General features: G+C 38.5%; 1 protein-coding gene across 9 annotated transcripts in view; it reads left to right on the top strand.

The window, feature by feature from the left end:
• Positions 1-22,755, top strand: part of ASCC3 (activating signal cointegrator 1 complex subunit 3) — a 508,218-nt gene that overhangs the window by 267,972 nt on the left and 217,491 nt on the right. For all 9 annotated transcript variants that reach the window (XM_073336864.2, XM_073336863.2, XM_073336867.2 and 6 more), the window contains one exon: positions 20,688-20,822. In XM_073336864.2, coding sequence (XP_073192965.2) covers positions 20,688-20,822 — 135 coding nt within the window. The remainder of the gene's footprint in view (positions 1-20,687; positions 20,823-22,755) is intronic.

Genomic DNA, 22,755 nt, shown 5'->3' with positions numbered 1-22,755 from the left:
GAGGGGCCTTTATCTGTCACTGGCCTGGAGTAGCAGCTAGAAGCCCCCAGCAGCAGCATGGAGATCTTTGCCACCCTCACTCCGAGCTTCCTGCAGTTAAAGGAGGTTGGTGAAGGTGGATATCTTGGAATCCCCCCTGCAACACGTTTGCAACCCCCCCACCCCTCCCCTGATCCCATTTTGGTTCAAGACCCCAACAGTTACAACATCCTGAAATGACCAATTTTAAAACCCTCTGTGAAATTGACCAGAATGGACCGTGATTTTGGTAGGGCCCTACAGATAGGTCTGAGGTGGTGCTGTTAGGTTAGCGGAAAGAGCATGAAGATATGGCACAAATTATATCCACTACTTGAGTCCGGGAATGTGACTTTCATTTTTCACTGAAGTCCATAAACTATGTTTTATTAGATGCACAACTGCTTATAGACGATTAGTTAACAGTGGTGACCAGGACATTTTCCCTGTGTGTCTGGTTGGAAGGCTGAGTGAGGCTTTTTCTTTCACATATTGACCATAAAAAGAAAAGGAGAACTTGTGGCACCTTAGAGACTAACACATTTATATAAATTTAAATACATTTTAGTCTCTACGGTGCCACAAGTACTCCTTTTCTTTTTGCAGATACAGACTAACACGGCTGCTACTCTGAAACATGAATATTGACCATGTTATCTATGTCAAGAGAATATTATACCAGAGCTAAATAGTCTGCATTAGCTTCCTTTTGGTTTTCTCATGGAATTTGTGGTGTTGGTTTTAACCTGTAACATGTTAGTCTCTAAGGTGCCACAAGTATTCCTTTTCTTTTTGCAAATACAGACTAACATGGCTGTTACTCTGAAACATGATAAATTATGTGAGACCTGTCTTTGTGAATATCACCTCTTAATATGCCATACTTCTGCACTTGTAATCAGTGAAGGAATCTGAATTGGAACCACTTTGATTTGGGAGAAGGCTGATGAGCGTATTTTCAGGGAAGGAATTCCCTGAATTCCTTTGAAATTCATTTCTTCTCTGTTTTTCCCATCACCAGTTTAGTCTGAAATAGTCCAAATTTGTTGATCTACAGGGTCCATTCACTTTCTTTGTAACAATTCATAATAAATAACACAAAAAATATTTTTAAAAATCTTGATGGTATCTTCTAGTAATTCATATACCAAACCAAATTGTGTATTCTTATTTGTTGTTCTTTACTTCATCTCCTCTTTAGTGTTTTACCCCTGCTCAGCATGTAATGTCTAAAACAAGACAAGATTTTTAGGGCAAGGGGTTTGGCAAATATTTTCGAAAGTGACTACTGTTTTTTTCAATGCTTCAGTTGTATTGGTGTTTAACTTGACACAATTTAATGGGGCCTAGTTTTCAGAGGGTGCATGCTCAGCACTGTCTGGAAATCAGACATCTTTAAGTTGACTCAGGTTGAGCACTCAGAAATTGAGGCACTCAAAATTACTAGCCGCTTTTGAAAATCTTGCCCAAGGCTTGTCTTTCTGTTTGTTCTGTCAAGGGCCGTGGCTTGTTTTGTTGCTGTATAATAATAATAGTTATTTTAATTGCTTTTGACGCAGAAGGCAGGATTCAGTTTGGCTTTCACCAGCGAAGCACAGACTGTGAGTGCCTTGTGGTAGATGATCTGACTGGAATAGGGCACAAGTTGACCACTAACCTCGCTCTAGGTAGCGACCATGCGTCAGCCAGCCCAGACTGCAAAGAGGAAAGGGACAGGGACTGGGCTGTCCGTTAATGTACTGATTTACAACCCAACCTGGGCAGCCGGCAGATCTGAGTTGAAAGCTGCCCTCTTCTGTCAGAAGATGGTGGTAAAACTGCCATCTATTCAGTCTGCTATGGGTGAGTCCTCACTAGGAATCGGGAATGCAACTGCTTCCATGAGACCGAATCAAGCCCAGTATGTTTAAATATGCATTATTACTGTTAAATATTTGATTTTCTCTTGACAGATAATATGAGAATTTAAATGAGCAGAAATTAGGTTAGTTGCTTGGTGCAATAGAACTGTTGCTTTGACGAGCTTTGCTTGCAAAATGTGTAAGAGCAGTTTGTCTCTAAAAGAAGTAAAATGTTAGATGAAATCACATGACATGAGCAAAGAAGAAAGAGGAATTTAAAACTTGTCAAAAAAGAAAAGCTTTATGTTTGTGGAGAGATTATTGTCCAAAGCATGAAACTGTGGTAAATAAAACATACTTTTCAGCTATTGTACTTTTATATAAGAACCTAATTATCAGAAGTGCTGAAATGCCTTATTTATTGTACACTATTCAGCTCTGAAGACAGACTTACTAATTTTCTCAGGGCTTTTCTGTGGTACTCATCACTATAGTGTCTGAGTGACTTTGCAGATATTATTGAATTTACCTTCACAACACCCCTGTGATGTGAGGAGGTATTACCCTGTTTCACAGATGGGGAACTGAGGCACAGAGGAATTAAATTTGAAAGTTTCCACCATGTTTGGGTGGAGTAATTTCCCCACACACATTACTAAAGCTTGTTTTCTCTTTTTGTTTTTGCTTCCCCTCACCCCTCTTCCTGCTGTTTATCAGGTATTGGACCAAACGCTTTGCTATGCTAACATCTGTCCTCTGTGCCTCTTATACCCCTAGAGTGTCCTTGGAGGATGTGCTAGGGAAAGCCAAACCTCATTTTCCAAAGAAGGAAGCTCAGGAGGTGAAAGGGGATCCCGTAGCACAGGGGCTCTCAAACTGGGGGTCAGGACCCCTCAGGGGGTCATGAGGCTATTACATAGGGGGTCGCGAGCTGTCAGCCTCCACCCCAAACCCCACTTTGCCTCCAGCATTTATAATGGCATTAAATATATTAAAACATGTATTTAATTTATAAGGGGGGTCACACTCAGAGGCTTGCTATGTGAGAGGGGTCACCAGTAAAAAAGTTTGAGAACCACTGCCTTAGCAGACTGGGAGAGCAGGCTCTGAAAGAGGAAGCCTGCTATCTGGCCAGGTTACCCTGAGGATGTGGCAGCCAAAGGGGAAAGAGCCAAAAATAGCTGTATTCAGGTGAGATACCCAGGCCTGTGACTGCTAGCCTGGAAATGTCAGACCCACCACTTCAGGAAGCTCTTAAGTCACTTGAATCCCCAGGGCAAGGAATGGACATCAGCTCTGACCAAGAGACCGTCTGGCCTTGAGAAGAAAAGGGATCACATTACTTTCTACCCCTAAGAAGGGGCTGGTGGAAGCAGGAGCTCCGTGATACAGCTGTTCAACCCAGGGGTCTCCCCATGGGTAGCCCAAGTCACAAAGTTCTGCTTGGCTTGTTCCTGGACTTGGAACTGCTGCTGCCGAGAGTTTCCCCCAGAGTGTAGGACTCTGAGAATAACTGGTAATAATAAGTAAGTGATCATAGTAAACCAGCTCTTGGAGAGCCCAGACCTGAAGAAGAGCTCTGTATAGCTTAAAAGCTTATCTCTTTCACCAACAGAAGTTGGTCTAATGAAAGAAATTACCTCAACCACCTTGTCTCTCTAAGAACCCATTGGCTAATTTTTCCCAATAAATTATTTGTATTACAGTTGCACCTAGGAGCCATGATAAAGGCTCCAGTAGTGTGCAAAGCACTGTACAGATGCTTAACAGAAAGACAGTCCCTGTTCCAAAGAATTTACAATCTGTGTATAAAGTGAAACACAACAGCTGGATACAAGAAACAGATGGGGGGAACACAAGGTAACAATGAGACAATCAAGGAGAGCTTGATAAGCAACAGTTGCAGCACCTCAGTTGCCAAGCCAAATAAGACCTTTTTGCAAAGATGTATTTGCATTATTGAAGTGGGGACAGTCTGATATCTCCCATCTGCACCTCTGGGAGAGGAAAGTGAAGTGTTCTAGATAAGTGGCACTCAACCTTTCCAGACTACTCTACCCCTTTCAGGAGTCTGATTTGTCTTGCATACCCCCAAGTTTACACCTCACTTAAAAATTACTTACTTACAAAATCAAACATTAAAAAAGTGTCATAGCACACTGTTACTGAATTGCTTACTTCATCATTTTTACCATATAACCACAAAAAAAAATTGGAATATAAATATTGTACTTACATATCGGTGTATAGTATATAGAGCAGTATAAACAAGTGATTGTATGTATGAAATTTTACTGTGTACTGACTTCGTAAGTGCTTTTTATGTAGCCTGTTGTAAAACTGGGCAAATATCTAAATGAGTTGATGTACCCCCCTGGAAAACCCCTGTGTACTCCCTGGGGTACTCTAACCCCTGATTGAGAACCACTGTTATAGATGTTTTTAAAATATTCGTTATAGCATATAGTTGTGAATTGGGGCAAGCTTCTATATGACATGTAAATTGTATGTTACAGGCAATTTCAGCCATATTTTCTAACTAACAGCCATTTCAAAATGTATGGCAGGAGGAGGTGTCAAGGATATAAATCATGTAATATTGAGATGCTTGTCATTGACAGGGAGTCTGCTAGCTTACTTCTTGTCAATAGCATCAGTTAGCCTTTGGTACATGTGGCATGATCAAAGAATATACATAATACAAACCCCACTGTTCTCATACTCCTCTAATCAGTACTGGACCATCATATTCTGGTCCTATTACATTGCAGAAGAGTCCAGCACACCTTATGAAATATTTAAACTGTATTATATTTTTATCTCATTTGACTAAAAGCATTTGGGCAATTTTAAATCTTGACCAATGTTATAGATTCAGTTTGTACTCCGAGTGTTTTTCCTCTTAAGCTTTTGAATTGCTTCCAAAGAGTAATTTACTTTTTGGTAGATCTGTGTATAGTTTTGAAACTAGATTTGATTGTTTCAGAATTCATTATGAAATTTACCATCTTGAAGCTTTGAGTTGGTAAATGGAGCATCAGGGTAAGAGAGTTAGGTATCTGTTTACATTTAGGTTCCTAAGCACAGGGTAAGTTACATATTTCTTCTAAGTTTTTGAAAGACCATGATTCAGCATCACTGTACAATATGGGTCCTCTCTAATAAGGTCTTCTAAGTCTGCATTTATATTAACAGTTCTCCAGATAAAAAATGAACTAGACAATTGGCATGTTTTGCGGTGCAACTCAGACCAGTGAGAGATTGTCACCGCTTGTTCTGTCACTCTGTATGCCTTAAAATGCTCTGTGGTGTAGATCCCTGACTGGATTCTCCCAGCCAGCATACAAGCATGCACTGAGTGTCTGTATGGATAAACAGACCTAACTCAGCAACTTTTACTCCAGCATGCTGTTCGTTACACCATGGCCACTTTGGTTTCCATCATCCTTGGTTACTACTAGCCAAGTGTCCACAACACACCTCCAGTCCTAAATTTCCCCAAATCCATCTGTCCTGAAATGTCCAGCCGTATCCTGGAACATAAGGTCGGATGCTCTTTTAAAGGGATAAAAACACAGCAGTTTTGTTGCTTTAACTGGAGTTAACAATGACTTCAAATAGAGCACTGGATTGGTTTAGATTAAAGGTGAAACAAGTTCATTAACAAAAAGGGAGAGGATTTTAAATGAATTCAAGTGTAAGGTGTAAAGTCAGAAATGGTTACAAGCAAAGAAAAGTGAACAGCGCTTTCTAGTGACCAACACTTAACAAAACTACAGTCTTGGTTCAAGGTAAGTTTCTTACCATATCTCCTTCCAGAAAGGTGACTGACCTCCCGCAAAATCCAGAGTGCTTGGTTCCTCTGTCATCGTAAGTGAAAGATAACTTGGGGTTCTTTGCCCCCTCTCTTTTATAGTCCAATGAACATTGAAATGTATTCTTTTGAAGGGTACTCCCAGATAAAGCTAATTAGTTCATGATGAGTAAAAGGAGCCATGAAGTCTGGAAGATAAGGGTCCCTTGTTGTTCCCTCCTTACTGGTGGTTTCTACTGTGCAAATTCTCTCTCCCTGCTGTAATCTCCTATACAAATTAATAGTCCATTGAATTTGGGCCATGCCTGGTTTGAGGTGTCAGCCTCTCTTTTTTGTCTGGAGAAACCCTGTTTATCAACTCCTCCTGAGACGTCTGGTTTAAATGTCTTTAGTCACAGATTTTAAAGCATGAAATTAGTGAGTATCCATAATTTGGCGTGCAGCATGGATACATGTATTTTAAATTATTGATCAGTGTGTTACTAGTCTTCAAATAATACCTCATGAGGCATATTTTGTATAAAAATTATTGCAGTAGTGTGTAGGGTGTGAATACAGGGCTGCCTAGGGTGGTAGCAATTCTAGTATGTTTTTTGGATATTGGATTTGAGTCCACATTATTTTATTGTATTTAAGAAATGAATTATCCAGTCTGTTCACTGGGGCAAAGCTAACCTGTGTATTAGGCAAATAGCAAGTCATAGCTAATTTATTAATACATGCTTTTTCTACTGTTTCCTCATCCTTCCTCGGTTTTTTTGTTCAGGTGTTGTGTTCTGTAGTTAAATGGATCATAAGTTCTTTGGGGGCAGAGGCAGGCTTTTCATAAGTGCTTTTTGTACAGTGCTTAACACAATGAAATTCTACTCCTGAAAGAGGTCTTTATGAATTACAGTAATACAAATAGTTAATCATAATGCATGCTGTTTTCAAACTCAAGGGTGTACAAATATAAATTACATCAGGACAATATAAAAGCTCTCTTTGGATTAGTAACTATGAAAATAAATGAATTCCACTACTTACTGTATTTCAGACTTTTTTGTTAATACTTCAGTTGTTGATGTTAACAGATTTTTTTAATTTATTTTTCCTTTGGATGATTAAAATTCTATATGCTGTACATGCACAATAACTTTACCCCTTCCCTAATGTACGTATATATTAACTAGAAATTTCCTACCCAATGGATATGTTGCTACTCTTTCTAGAGGCTGTTTTAACTGATGAGGAATTATAAATGAAAGAGAAATTTAAAATGTATCAAATATCAACAGAAATAGGATTAAATAAATATGCATTATGCTCACGATGAAGTGTGTTCAGTAGGTTCCCCTGTGGATGGGCACACACTCAGAAATCTCAGTTCATTTTGTTTAAGCAGGAATGATCAGCAGTGGATTTTTTTTTTTTAAACTATTGAGTCAACATTTGCAGGAGACACCAGTGAATGGTGATATATCAGAATTAAAAATGGATTATAACATATCTGATGGGGCATTGTGGATTACTTCACTATTATCGATGGGTAATCTTTCCTTTTAAAATAGGACTGCTGTTGTGTACCTCTGTTCTATTTCAGCAAATCTTGGAGACAGTTTTTCTTTAATTTACTTATGTATGTAAAGAGAGCTGTTGAGTGATCAGCAAACTAAAAAACATAAGTCAGTAAGACCGTTTGAAGGAAGATTTCCATCTTTTAATTGGACACGAAGAGTAAGTGTAGCCTGCTTTCTAACTTGCCAAGATTTTATGCTCTAAAGACCAAAAAAGTTGTATGGAATATATGCCATTACCTCTAGCTTGTATGCTCGTTTGTCAATTCATCAATTTTCTAGATGCCTTTTAAAAATAGGAGCTTAATTCAAATTTAGTTTACAAGAAATATTCCCTGAAATCTGAGGTAGTTTAATTGTTAATAAAATGGCTGGAAAATATATTTGTATTTTGGAATTTTCTTGTTGCTTAGATAAGATATAGAGCCTACTTCGCTTCCCCCCCACCTCCATATTCTTCTGTGTTTAAAGGGTTAAGACTTGACAGTGAGTTCTATAAGTAAAAGACTGAGAGTCAAATAGAAAATGAGGATTAAGAAATAAATTCAAAAAGAGAAAGCTGCAGCACACATTACAGATGGAATGAGAGTGTGATTTGTTTCTATTCCTTTAATAAATCTTTCCGTTCTCATCAGACCTTCATAAGTTACTAAATTTTAGTAAGGGTAAGAGAGGAAAGAGGAAGCCCCATTTTCTTTCCACTTTCGCACCAACTTCCCTTATCCTTCATCAAAACCTTCCCTGTTACAGCCCCACCCACATTTCCCAGTTTTTCACTTTGAAAACATGATCAGCTTGTGGGCTAGGGAAGTGGGAATGTATACTGTACTTGCAGCTCCGCACCACCTTTTTCAGCTCACCTAGTTATGCCCAACAATAGAAGGCTGAAAATAAAGTTTCTTATTGGATAAAGTATGTGAATATATATAATATAGGATTTTAGCATTTCATGGAAACTTCCTCCAATCATCTTTGTTTCTGTCATTACTATCAACAGGTATCAGTTACACTATATAGTTTGAGATATTTATAAAATGCATTTATTATGCTTATAATTTTTAGTTTAATGACTGAAATATAGTAACCAGTCCTGCAAACTTGCTTGTGTGAGTAGTCCCATGCTTAGTGTTAATGATGTTCACTGTGTTATTTCTCACATACCGTGAATAATACTGTCATAAATATAAAGGGAAGGGTAACAACCTTCCTGTATACAGTACTATAAAATCCCTCCTGGCCAGAGGAACAAAATCCTTTTACCTATAAAGGGTTAAGAAGCTCAGGTATCCTGACTGGCACCTGAGCAAAAGGACCAATAAGGGGACAAGATACTTTCAAATCTGGGGTGGGTGGGTGAGAAGGTTTTGATCTGTCTGTTCTGTGTGCTTGCCGGACACAGATCAAGAAAGCAAGCAATCCAACTCCATTAGAATTAGTAAGTACTATCAAAGGAATGCATTCGCTTATTTTTGTTTTGGCTTGTGATTTTCTCTGTGCTGAGAGGAAGGGTGTATTCCTGGTTTTTCTTTTTGTAACTTTAAATTTTGGCGCAGAGGGAAATCCTCTGTGTTTTTGAATCAGATTGCCCTATAAGATTATCTTCCATTCTAATTTTACAGAGATGCTTCTTTTACCCTTTTTCTTTCTAGTAATCAAAAATCCTGTGTGTGTCCTAAAAAAACCCAAGGTTGGTCTGTGCTCATCTTGTTTATTCTCAAGCCTCCCCAGGAAAGAGGGTGCAGGATCTTAGGGGATATTAGGGGGGAGTAGGAACTCCAAGTGGTTCTTTCCCTGAGTTTGTCTAAATCACTTGGTGGTGGCAGCGTTACCTAATCCAAGGTATAAGGGAAAATTTGTGTCTTGGGGAGTTTTTAACCTAAGCTGGTAGAAATAAGCTTAGGGGGTCTCTCATGCAGTCCCCACACCTGTACCCTAGAGTTCAGAGTGGGGAGGGAACCCTGAAAAATACACTCTTCAGTACTTTGGTAAAGTAGTGCTACTTGTTATAGGAAAACTACAACATGTACAATATAAGGTTTTTGAGGCTTAAGCATACATACATAATTGTGAAGCTTAAGCAATCTTCAGTAAAAGTGTTTTTTTTTTCACATACTCGGTACAAAATTTTGCAGTATTAACCTAGGGACATTAGCTTTGTGCTTACTTGGCGTATTTTGTCATTGAAAGCCTAGGTTTCATGAGAAGAGCTACACGGACTCTCAGCACTAGACGCCAGAGCTAGCTTTGTACTGCAGAGTACAGATCTAATTACACAGCTTGTAGCTGTGGAACCACTTCTCTATTCTAAATTACTTTCCCTAACTTATTTGCATAATTTAATGCACAGAGGTTAGCCAATGAAATATAACATTCTCTGACATAGCTAGGACTATGTTGCTATTTCCACAAAATAGCTGGCAAATGCTTACCCTGTTTGTTGAAGAAATACACATATTTTGTGAGGACTTTGTATAGTGACAGTTAATCAAAGCTGATTTTTACAATCACATTTGATAATGTACAAGGATTAAAAGTAATCAGTTGTCAGCTCTAGCATTAATCATAGTACTGTGAGCCTGTAGTTAGCTAATAAAGCTGTCCTATTTTTATTGCTCAAATTTGATGCCCATTCTACAGAAAAAGAATGTGGAGATCTTATGTTCACTTTCAGCAATTGCACCAGCATTTTAAATTGCTTAAGAGTCTGGTCGTAGAATAGGCCATCATAAAATTCAAATGTGAATTATTTGGTGAGCATGCATGGGATTGAATTTCATACAGAAAAGGTGATTCTTAAAAGTTAAATACATAAGTATTGTAGAAAGATTTCCAAACAAAGGGTAATTCTGCACATACTTGCTTTCCTTTTATTATAGTTTGACTGAACAAGGTCTCTTGAGTTGAACGTTTGCTGTAATATGATATCTCATATGATGATGCTTCTAATAGAAACTGTACAACAGCTATATAAAAATAGTTTCAAATATGTTTCCAAGATAATGAATGTGGTATGTTTTCCACAGGGCCACTGCCTCATTCAGTGCATAAGATGGACAGTGCTCACATAATGAAACAAATAAAAGGAAGTATTTCTTCACACACCACACAGACAACCTGTGGCACTCCTTGCTGGAGGATGTTGTGAAGGCCAAGACCATAACAGGATTCAGAAAAGAACTAGATAAATTCATGGAGGATAGGTCCATCAATGGCTAGTAGCCAGGATGGGCAGGAATGGTGTCCCTAGCCTCTGTTTGCCAGAAGCTGGGAATGAGCAACAGGGGATGGATCACTTGATGATTACCTTTTCTGTTCATTCCCTCAGGGGCACCTGGCACTGGCCACTGTCGAAAGACGGGATACTGGGTTAGATGGACCTTTGGTCTGACCCAGTAGAGCCATTCTTATGTTAGCTATTGAACCTTTTGTTTTTGCCTCGTTCAATGTATGGCCCAGTGCATTATTTACTCCACACTATTCAAACCTTGATCTAAGGCAGAATTACTAATTTCCTCATGGGCTTTTCTAGGATGCTCATCAGAAGAGTAACTCAGTGCTTCACAAATATACATTAATTTATTTTTGCAATATCCTGTGAAATGATAGAGGATTACTGGCAGCATTTTATAGATGGGGAACCTGAAACACAGAGAGATTAGGGTCAAAAGTTTCCACAAATTTTGGATACCCTAGTTGGAGAATTCCTAACATTATACAGCTGCTCAGAGTACAGCTCCTATTGACTTCAGTTGCAGCTTTGAATACTCAGTACTTCTGCAAATCAGACACCAGAGTCTCAAGTCAGGCACAAAATGAGGAACTCACAATTAGTGACTACTTGTGAAAAGTTTGGTTTAATCCAGTGGGAATCCAGTTCTCCAGGGCTCCATTTAACTGCCTTAACTTTCTCTCTTTGAAATCCCCTGCCTTGTTCCTCAACAAATGAGGCGGAATTCCTATGGAAAATACTTAACTCTGATTCATCTGGTCTTTCATTCCAGGTTCTGGAGAGGCGTGTGCTCTAGTTGTCAGACCCCAACCTTAACCCCTACTGCCCCATCCCCTTTAACCTGTTTTTGTCCCAGTCCTGTCTCTTTTCCAACCTTGGTTCCTCATCCCAGTCTCCTTCCCAGTAAATCCTACTATCGTCTCCCTAGTTCCTCCATCCTAGCCTATCCCCACTTACTCATGGTCCCAGTCCTGCATACATCCGGTTTCTTCTCCTCAGCCTCCTTATTCTCTCTGCCTCCCAGCTCTTTGTCCCATCTCAGGAGGTATGCCTTCCGCTTCTTGTCTCAGCCAGTCCTAATTCTCCCTCCACAACTTGGCTTCTCATCAGATGTCTCCCCTTCCCTCCTACCACCTTCTTGTCATCCCTTGTCTGCCCCTCTAATTGCTCAGACAGTCTCAGTCATGCACTTAAGCTCCCAACCCCAGTTTCCCTTTCTCTACCCTGTCAGCCTCAAGTTCCAGTCTCCCCCCCACAAGTTCCTTTTCCCAATCTTACTCCATGCCTTTTCCCCTCCATCTCATCCCAGTCCATCTTTTCTCCCCTCTGTGTTCAAAGCAAGCAGCCTCTTCTTCCATGCTGCCTGGGCCTAGCGAATGGGGGAAGGTGGGGTAACATCCGAGAGTCGAGGAAGGATGGGATTGCTGCAGTCAGTTCCAGTGCCCATCCCGTAGCATCCTCGAGATCCTGCTAAGCTCCAGACTGGATCATGCCCAGTACAGATGGAATCTTCTGGTGGTTAGCTGTGAAGCTCTAGCTCAGTGGTGTTCAGTCTGTGGTCTCTGGACCCTGGGGGATCCGCAGACTATGTCTAAGATTTCCAAAGGGGTCCACATCTCCATTTGAAATTGATTAGAGGTCCACAAATGAAGAAAGTAGAAAACCACTGGTCTAGAAAGTCTCTACTGAGACTGTGTACACCACATTTTTTCTGGTTTTATTACTTGGCCAAATCTGGATAGATTTTCATGGCGATGGCGAAAGCCCACACCCCTGCCAAATTTCAGTTCCCTGCTCCAAAGAATGATAGCACTAGAGCTTCACAAAGAAAATGCCACCAGAAATGTGTTTTTTTTTTAACATAGGCAAAGCAACAGATTTTTCCCTAGCTTCATTTTTGGAAATGGCTAAACAGTTTTGGCTGAAGTTCTGAAAAAAATTAAGCCTGTGGCAGACATCCAGCATGGAAAATTTCAGCCCAAGTGGTTAAAGTTTGTTGAGGTTATAAGCGACTGAAAACAGGATCATATAGTGGAAGTAGCAGGTACCCTTAAAAATATACAGTACTATCAATTCCACCTGTAATAAGGGTTAAACTCCAAAGTGTAAATTAGATTAATTTTACTAACCATAGCTATATATATATGAATGTATTTTAGTGTAAAGATAAAAACATTTGCAACTTTAATAATCAGAACTGGTATACGCAAAAAGTAGAAAAAAAAAAGAAAAGAAAAGAAAATTGATTCAAGGCCATGAGAATATTGTATGTTACTATAAGAGTAAGGAACACATGGATCCTGGCTTCTGCATCTTCCCAATATGAGCATGGGGTGTACATTTGTAATATTTCCTTGTTAATAGTCAGTACTTTCCAATTTACATACTGTTAAACTATTTATCATTTGAGTTAACCTTAAAATGAAAACATAAGCAAGAAATGTTCAGAGTCATTTCTTGATCGCAAGCTGCTTAGAATTTGTTTGAGATGTGGAAGAGGAATTAATATCAGGGAAAAGTGAATAACAAAAGCCAATGTCACAATATGTAAGTTTTCTATTTTTATGGGATTGTTTTGCCAAATTGTGAATTTCCATAATAACCCAGCTGAGATTCTGGGTAACGTACACATGAGCCCATGAAGCATAGGTATTAAAGTACTGTATTGTCCATAAAGAGCCAGAAATAACTAGAGCAGTACAGGAAATAAGACCGCTAAAGAAGTTAAATTGAAATTTCCTAGTTAGACATAAACTTTGATAGGGTTGCCAGAGGTCCTTGCAAAAGAGTCTAATTGGTAAAATAAAGATATATAGTCTGATGTGTTGGCCAGTCTGGTGGGTGCCCTGATGCCAGAAGTGCTGGAGATTGAATATCATTGGCAGGAATTGGAAGACTTTAAACCTGATGGGAATCCAGGATTGGCTTCTGTATTAGTGCACAGAAAATTAAGGTAGTAATCACTGGGAGAGGATTAGGGTCTAGATTTGATCATAAATCTTTTGAAGTCCATGGAGACATGCTGCTTTAAAATTAGAATCATACAGTGGGGAATCAGGGCCTTGGTTTAAAAGGTCTTTGAGTCAGAACTTTTTTTTAATCTGTCACTTCTAATTTTGTGTACTCTATTTGATTTATTTATGGTATTTTTAAAGTTCCTCTTACCTTGGTACCGAACAAACTCTATAACAGTCAGTGGTTCTAGTGTCCATAACAAAAATGGTGGGTTTACTTTGCATGTATTCTATGAATTGAAGTGTGTATATTTAAGTGCCTGTTAAGTGCCATCTGCATTTATTATTCTATATAAATAACAGTGTCATAAATATAAAGGGAAGGGTAAACACCTTTAAATCCCTCCTGGCCAGAGGAAAAACCCTTTCACCTGTAAAGGGTTAAGAAGCTAGGATAACCTCGCTGGCACCTGACCAAAATGACCAATGAGGAGACAAGATACTTTCAAAGCTGGAGGGGGGGGAAACAAAGGGTTCTCTCGGTCTGTGTGTTGTTTTTGCCAGGACCAGAGCAGGAATGCAGGTCAGAACTCCTGTAAAAAGTCAGTAAGCGATCTAGTTAGATATGCGTTAGATTCTGTTTTGTTTAAATGGCCGATAAAATAAGTTGTGCTGAATGGAATGTATATTCCTGTTTTTGTGTCTTTTTGTAACTTAAGGTTTTGCCTAGAGGGATTCTCTATGTTTTGAATCTGATTAAGGTATTTACCATCCTGTTTTACAGAGGTGATTCTTTTACTTTTTCTTTAATTAAAATTCTTCTTTTAAGAACCTGATTGCTTTTTCGTTGTTCTTAAGATCCAAGGGTTTGGGTCTGTGTTCTCCGATGCAAATTGGTGAGGATTTTTATCAAGCCTTCCCCAGGAAAGGGGGTGTAGGGCTTGGGGGGATTTTAGGTGGAACGACGTTTCCAAGTGGGCTCTTTCCTGGTTATATTTGCTTGGTGGTGGCAGCAATAAAGTCCAGGGACAAAAGGTAAAATAGTTTGTACCTTGGGGAAGTTTTAACCTAAGCTGGTAAAAATAAGCTTAGGGGGTTTTTCATGCAGGTCCCCACATCTGTACCCTAGAGTTCAGAGTGGGGAAGGAACCTTAACAAACAGTAAGTAGGAATCCTCACTTAACAGCCCATTTTCCTTTACCCTCTTGCCTTTATCAAAGTAATTGAGGTGGGGTCCACATTTGGGCAAGAGGTTCTCTGCTCTTCATCCTCAAGTCTCAAAGCTACCCAGGTATAAACCAGGTCAAGATATGTTCAGTGTTTTGGACTGATGGTCCCAGTTTTCACACAAAGGAATAAGCCAATCGTAATGTTTGTGGATATAAGAGTTTTCTCCTTGTGGCGTATACTGCTGTGTTTTTTCCAGCTTCCTCTCATACCTTATGCATAGATTAGTAATAGACAACTGTTTGCACAGTCATGGTGCAATGGGTTTTTTTATGTGATTGCTGTCAGCTGCTATGTTTTATTACAAATGCTCTCGCACATGTTGGGGATGCTGATGAGTGGTAATTTGACATTTGCTAATTTACAATTTTCGATCAATTAGGCTGTATGATCAGCTTTTGTCTACTCTTACTTTACCATCTATAGTCTTACACTACACCCACCGCTTACGTTTAAGGGTGGATGGGACTTCCACTTCAGTACAATTAGAGTAGATGAAGCTAAAACACATACTGAGGTCATGTGTCTTTCATTCTTATTTTAACTCTTTTCAGCGTCAGGTTAATTTTTATACTTAGGTTTCCTCATACAACTAAGCCTGCTAATAACTGGGCAATCTACTCTGACCTAATCAATAATTGTACTTTCACTTGAGGCTAGAGAGTATAATTTTTCAAAGTATTTTCTTTAGTTTAAACAGATGTGCTACAGGAAAGATTATACCAGTCTTCAAAGTCTTACCTATTTTATTTTATTTAATCATGAATATAAATTGACTAATAAAATAATGGAAAGAGGGTAAAACATTTTCCCAAATTAAACAAACATGTCAATTCTTTAAAAAACACCAAAGAATGAATATATACATATAATATTTAATTTTTAATGTCCTATTTCTAAATAATTAACTACCAAAAGAACTTGTAAACAACAGCGGGCATGGTGTACCAGGTCCCCTAGTTCTGCACCATCCCTCACTTATTTGTTACTGGCTTATGGCTACATCCAACTTGATTTCCTGCTGCTGCTTTGATGTGTGAAGGTTACCACAGTATTATACCCAAATCATATTTGGGAAAGTGTGGTTTGTGTAGTTTGGTTTTGCTTCCTAAGATCCCTCTCTCTTCTTATTTTATTAAAACTAGCACAAATGGCAGGTCCTGGTTAATTACAGGGTCTATTGGATTTAAATATATACTTGCTTACAGACTTGAGCTTTTTTTTATATTCTTATCCAGGTGATGTCCCTTCCAAACTTTAAAGATTTCTTTCTTGAGCTTTCTCTTTGTCCTTTTCCTCAACAAAATCATTTTTGTCCTAAACTTTTGTGTCACAGAGCTTGTAGCAATTTTAGGGAGGAGGGGAAAACAAAGTCACAACACACTTTGCTTGTTATTGGATAATGAGTTTACTAAAAATGAGAAGAACAAACTCCGTGTTTATCAATATGATGCCAAAATATGCAGAAATATTTATTTTAATACACTTCAACTAAATAAATTCTAATGCTATATAAATGTCATGTGGGACACTACCTTTTTGGAGCTAGAAATAGGCCATTCCAAAATTGCTGCAAGAATGAACATGAAAATTGAATCTGAAACAGATTAAATTGTATGTAAAACTAGTGAACAAACCCATTTGGTGGTTAAATCATAAAACAAAAATATAGCTAAAGCATCGGTGACACTTTTTAAGCAACCAACGTTAAAATGTCAAATACGACTATATTTTCTTTTAATTTTAAAGCTCCCCCCCTCTCTCCGACACACACCTTTTCCAACAAAAAAATTACTTGGCTTGAAGCTACAGTTCCTGTCCTGAATTAAGTCCTTATACCTACTTCACTTGAACTACTTGTCAGCTTTCAATGCTATCTTATCGAGATTATTTGCAGGTATTTTTGTCAGATCAAATTGGGTTGTTTCATTGTATAGATTCAAATGTTCATATTGCTTCTTTTAAATAAGGAGACAAATCAACAAATGATAAAATCAAGTACATTTTTAGATGCTCAAAACCTTGCAGGTCTTAAGTGAAGCCTGTCAACACACAAGCCTGTGATATGAGAACTTAGTGTTTGTGGTGGGAGTGATGGGGAGTTGTAGGAAATGGATCCTTTTATAAAAGGAAATTGTTGTTGTCTAGCTATGCTGGAAGGACAGGAGACACTGGATGGTGTTTAATTAGGTCACAACTTAATTCTTAAATGGTTGGGAATACCTGGCAGATAAAAGTGTACAGTGAAAGGTAATTCATAATAATTTCAAAATGTACCTGGGAGGCTTCCATGAGTCTTCCCATCAACCGTCCTGGTCCCCAGACAACCCGCTGCTGGGACCTCACCACCCCTGCCCTCAAATGCAGGTGAGGGATTGGCCCCTGCCTTACCAGTCATAAGAACCCTGTTTCTGCTCCTCAACTAAGCCTCCCCCCCCCCCCAACTGTGGAGAAGATGGGGGGGAAAACACTTCCCCTTGGCCAATCTGGCAGTGAGGGAAAAATTCCTTTCCAGCCCCCTGAGAAAGGTGCAATTAGCACAATGCCCACAGTGGAGCCTGAGAGCACCTGCAGTTTCACCACTTCAGTGGGTAGGAGGATGGGTGCTGCTCTACCTAGTCCAGGTAAAAGATTGTTTTTTCTGCCCTGGCATAGACCTACCTAGTCCTCCCTCTCTTCCAGTCACCTGGAAGTGGGGATGGGTCAGCTGCAGCAGAAAATCACTCCCTGTCTCTCCAGTCTTTAAAAAGACACACACCTTTTCCAACAAACCAGACAAGGGCCCCCACCACTTAGTGTGCAGTGATATCACTTTAAGTTCTAACTTAGGTTTATCCAAGCTGTTCTAGAAAATAAGTCACAAAATGATAAATTGACAAGTCAAACTGAAATGGTTAATGAATATTTAGGGTCATAATCTACTCTTCCTTACAGCTCTGCATGACTCTGATTTTGGAGAAATTTAAACAAGATTATGCCATTATGTGGCATGTGAACAACAGGAAATTGGTATGCAGGCATCAGTGGTATTTACCCCATCCAAGAGTGTTTGAAGTTAAATGAAGGGGTCTAATTGCAAGAGCCATAATGCTATGAAGGATTATTATCGAATCATAAAATAATTAACTAATGAAGCATGCATGACCAACCAAAGAAACCACAATGTTATGCATGCCATCCCATCCCCTTATTGACTCTATGGTCTGACTTCACTTGTCCAGTCTTAAATTGTAAACTCTTGGAGACAGGGACTGTGAATTTCAATATGTATAGTGTTGAATGAATCTTTAATAATAATACTTCTTTCAAGAGAAATTAATAATGTTTTGAAGTTTGGTCTTAAAGAATTAGTATGAAAGTTGTTCTCAAAGAATAAAGTTAAACTTAATCTCCTTATTTTCAAGTACAATTGAAACATTCTTCCTCCAAGTAAAGGAGGTAGTACAGTGGGGCAAAAGAAAAGCAGTATTGTTAGCTTTAAAGGAGAATGGTCTGAAAGTACATAGGTAAAATACTGTTTTTCTAGTATTTGACCTACTGAGTATAACACAAAATAAACCTCAAACTGTAAGAAGGAATTGTGTACTGTGTTGAGTAGTATAACAATATTTTTGCTTTGGATGTTGTCCTCTAGCTATCAGTTTGCAAGTATTTTGAGAGGAAAGATGTGATTTTTTAGTTATTTAGCTATTTGAGGGAAGTGTTTGGATTTTTTGCAGAACGATCTGTTTGAGACTCAGAAGGAGTTAGTCTCTTACCCATATAACTTTTTTCGACATGTTTGAATCACATCAGTAGAATATTTTCACAAATCGGCTCACTTTGTACATTTGGAGCCCATGAGTTTGCCATATAGATGGGTACATTATTGAGTATTCCCTATACTATTAGGTACCATCTTGAAAAGCAGGGACTTGGTGATCATCATAAATAATCATTCACATGAGCTTTCTGTGCAATGCCATGGTTAAAAATGGTTTATGCAATCCTTGAATATATAAAAAGTGGACTATCTAGAAGAAGTAGGGACTTGATCTTGCCTCTGTATGCAGCTATGGTAAGAGAGCTACTAAAATACTGCATCCAGATCTAGTGTCCACAGTTCAAGAAGGACATGGAAGTATTAGGGTTCAGAGAACGGCTACAAAACAGATTCAGGGGCTGGAAAACAAGCCTTACAATGTGGGTTGGCTTTACAATGTACAGAGCTCAATTTATTCAGCTTATTGAACAGAAGATTGAGAGTTGACTTGATCACTGTGTATAGGTCCTTACACAGCAGAAGATAACTGACAGTGGAGAGTTATACCTTGCTGACAAAGGTATAACTCAATCCCATGGCTGGAAATTGAACTTAGACAAGTTCAACCTTGAAATAAGATTCATTTTTGCAGCTGTGAGGGTAACTAAACACTGGAACATACGGATGGTGGACTCCCCATCACTTGGAGTTGAAAATGAGATTAAATCACTAAAACATATGCTTAAATCTAGGCTCTGGGCAAACTTCTGCAGCCTGTGTGTGTGTGTCCTGGATGAGGAGGTTCCGCTGGCCTGTCAGGGTAGTCGCGTCTGGCCTTGGAATCTGTGACTCTATTAATTCTCCTGTCCATTCCCTACCTTCATGGGGATAACATATAACAGTTGAGGGGGAGGATTTCAAAGATATAAACTCAGTATAGAGTGTAATGGTCTCTGATATACAGGAGATCAGACTAGATGAACGAATGGTCCCTTCTGGCCTTAAAGTCTGTGAAACTATGAAACATACATCTTTCTAGTTGTTGTTGCAAGTTTGGAATTTGCATACTGATAGGTAAAGTTACTCAACTGTATTGTAGTATTATATATTCTCACACTAATTTTGCTTCATTTTAAAATGCCCCCTTTCTACCTAATGTCTCTTTTGTATATATTACCTGAGTTGTTTTTGTAAAGATATATATGTTGTTGTCTTCACCCCTTTAGCAATGTAATCTTTCAGTACATGAACACACAACGTATATATGGTAGTACAAAATCCTACATGACTATATTTAAGGTTATAGAAGATAATGAAGTTCTTTTGTAATAAAGCTGTATATGTTCTTCCCTGCCTATTGAGGTCATTTTCCTTAGTGCATGATGGTGAAATGTGTACACCAATTATGTTTCCATACTCTTCTTAATTTAGAATTTCCTGATAGCATGATTAAAATTTCAGATTTGCTATTATGTGAATGTAGATGTTTGTGTATCTGTCTCTTGAAATTATGGTAAAGAAATTGCCATTAATTTACCAGTTTATTTAGTAATTTAATACAAAATATGCAGACAGTGCATTTCACAGATCTAGGGTCTGAAAGATATTCTAAATTGTGATGGCACTGCAGCAACATCTTCTAAAGGACTGTTTTGGCAACAGTTGACCCAGAGTGCAAGCAGCATTTTGGCTACCCAGTTTCCTCACAAGAGGTCTTCCTATGTTGAGGGATGTTTAAAGCTTCTCTTCTCACTTGGGATTCCTCTACTCCAAAGCTATTCTCAGTTAGCGAGTTAAGGCTACATGTAAGGCTGTTTTGTGCAATGCAAAGTAGCCTTTAGTAGAGGTCAGGATTTGCTCCAGAAATGAGGATTTTTTTTTTTTTTTTTTTGCTACATGTAACAGTTGAGGAGGAGGTTTTCAAAGGTATAAAGGACTATTAAGCACCCAGTTTACACCGGAAGTCAATGGGAGTTGGGCATCTAAACTCTCATCTCCTTCTTAAACTTTTAGAGAAACACTTCCTCTCTGTTTTTTAGGTATGCTGCTTAAAATAGGTAAACATTGCACTTTGTTGCTGTTTGAAATTGTTTTTGTATTTTTGAAGGCTAATAAAGAAGGGTTAGTATAAATTTAAATGGTTTTGCAGAAGTATATGAGGTGAAGCATTTCTAATCTTTTTGTATTACTCAATAAAAGAGAGGTGCAGTTATTTCAGCAGAGATAACTCCATTACCACATGGGGAGTTTAGTTATTTTATTAAGCGTTTTGTTATTTATCAACAACTCTTTCCTTGTATCTTCAGGTGATGGTGTTTGTTCATGCTAGAAATGCCACTGTACGAACTGCCATGGCTCTTCGAGAGAAAGCAAAAAACAATGGTCATATTTGCTACTTTTTGCCAACCCAAGGACCTGATTATGGACAAGCTGAAAAACAAGTAAGTGATACATTAATTTATGGTTGATAATCTTTAAAGCCCTGATTGTCTTGGGCCTGGTCTACACTGGGGGGGGGAGGAGAGTGGGGGGTGGATCGATCTAAGTTACACAACTTCAGCTATGTGAATAATTTAGCTAAAGTCGATGTACTTAGATCTACTTACTGCTGTGTTTTCACTGTGGTAAGTCGACAGCTGACGCTCCCCCATCAACTCTGCCTATGCTTCTTGCTCTGGTGGAGTACCAGAGTCAACGGAAGAGCGCTTGGCAGTCAATTTATCACGTCTAAACAAGACGCGATAAATTGACACACACACCCCCACTGGATCGATCGCTGCCCGTCAATCCAGAGCATAATCTAGACATGCCTTGGGACTCAGCAACCTGACAGATTGTTTCTCTAACCCAACAGTTCAGACAGACTTGGATTTTTCTAGCTATAGACTTAGATAGATTTAGTTTCAGTAGTCTAGCACAGCAGGCTTTCAGTATCAAGGGATATTGCTCCATTTGCAGTTCACCAGAGCCCAAATATGTCTGCTATCAGAGTGAAATGTAAGGTGTAATAATTTATTGTAGCATGCTATTTTGATGATTCCTGACTTAATGGCTTACAGAGTTAGCTGTGACTTCAGTGCTCTCTATTTTGGGTACTGTTGTATTTGCATCCTTTTTATATTTTGTTTGTTTGGATGCCAGGTCTATTGAGGTCTGTGTGTTCATATACCATATATGTGGAATATATTTTCTCATGATAGTATGTGATTTTAATGTAAGAATGTACATAATTATAAAATTTTCATTTTCAAGTTTGAGACAGCTTGAGCTAACAGATGCTTGTTTTCTGTAGCATAGGTGAGATTTTCAAGAGAGCTCATTTTACAGATTTATGTTGTCATTATTTGACATGTTTTTCTTAAGTAAATTTGCATTTGAAGAGTTCAACAGTGGCATATGTGTTATAATATCCTACGGTTATTTATTCTGTGTTGATTGCACTTCTCTAAATATGGCAAATGCATCATCACTTTTGTCAGTGCTGGCATAATCTCAGTTTAATCCAGGTTGTTGTTAAAACAGTATTTCAGATTGTTTTTAAAGAGATAGTTTTTACATTTCCTGAATGCTTATCTTTTTGAATATGTGAGGTTGAAGTGATTAGCTCATTAATATTTTTTGGCTTCAGATAGGCTGCCGTTTAAGGTTTACTTTTAATAAAAACTAGGACAACAATGCTAGGTAATACTTCCACAATAAACATTTATTTAGTATAGATGTCCCATACAATCTGGCATCAGTAGATATTGAAACCCTTGTGGCCTATTTTTATATTGAATTGTTTCCTAATGAAGGCATATTCTTTTGGAATTTGATGTATATTACAAACACCAGTTAACTTCAAACTTCACCAACACCACTATTGTTGACCAATGCAGTTAAAGGGAGACCAGTGAATGGATTAAAGAACCAAGGAGCAGGCAAGGCCAGGGAAAGGTATATGCAATATTCTTCACCCATTAATTAAAAACATTACATAGATCTGGCACTCTTTAAACCTAGAATATGGCTATTCTCTAAGTACTTGTAGGGCATTGTCCAAACCATAATACACTCAAAAGGTATTGGCCCAGTCTACTCTAAACATTTAGATAGACATAGCTATGTCACTCAGGGGTGTGAAAAATTCACACCTCTGAGAACATTAGCTATGCCAACCCAACCCCTGGCTTGGTTGATGAAAAAATGCTTCTGCTTTCTTAGGTCTGGTCTACACTTAAAAATTAGATCAACCTGTGTCACACAGAGCTGAGGAAAAAATTGTGCTCTGAGCGCCTTAGTTAATTACCTACCCTCCAGTTTAGATGCAGCTAGGTCAATGAAAGAATTTTTCCATCCATCTAGCTACCACCTCTGAGAGAAGTGGATAAACTA

Source organism: Lepidochelys kempii, chromosome 3, assembly GCF_965140285.1.
Source record: "Lepidochelys kempii isolate rLepKem1 chromosome 3, rLepKem1.hap1, whole genome shotgun sequence".
NCBI classification, from domain to species: Eukaryota; Metazoa; Chordata; order Testudines; family Cheloniidae; genus Lepidochelys; species Lepidochelys kempii.
This window is presented reverse-complemented; position numbering and strand designations above follow the sequence as displayed.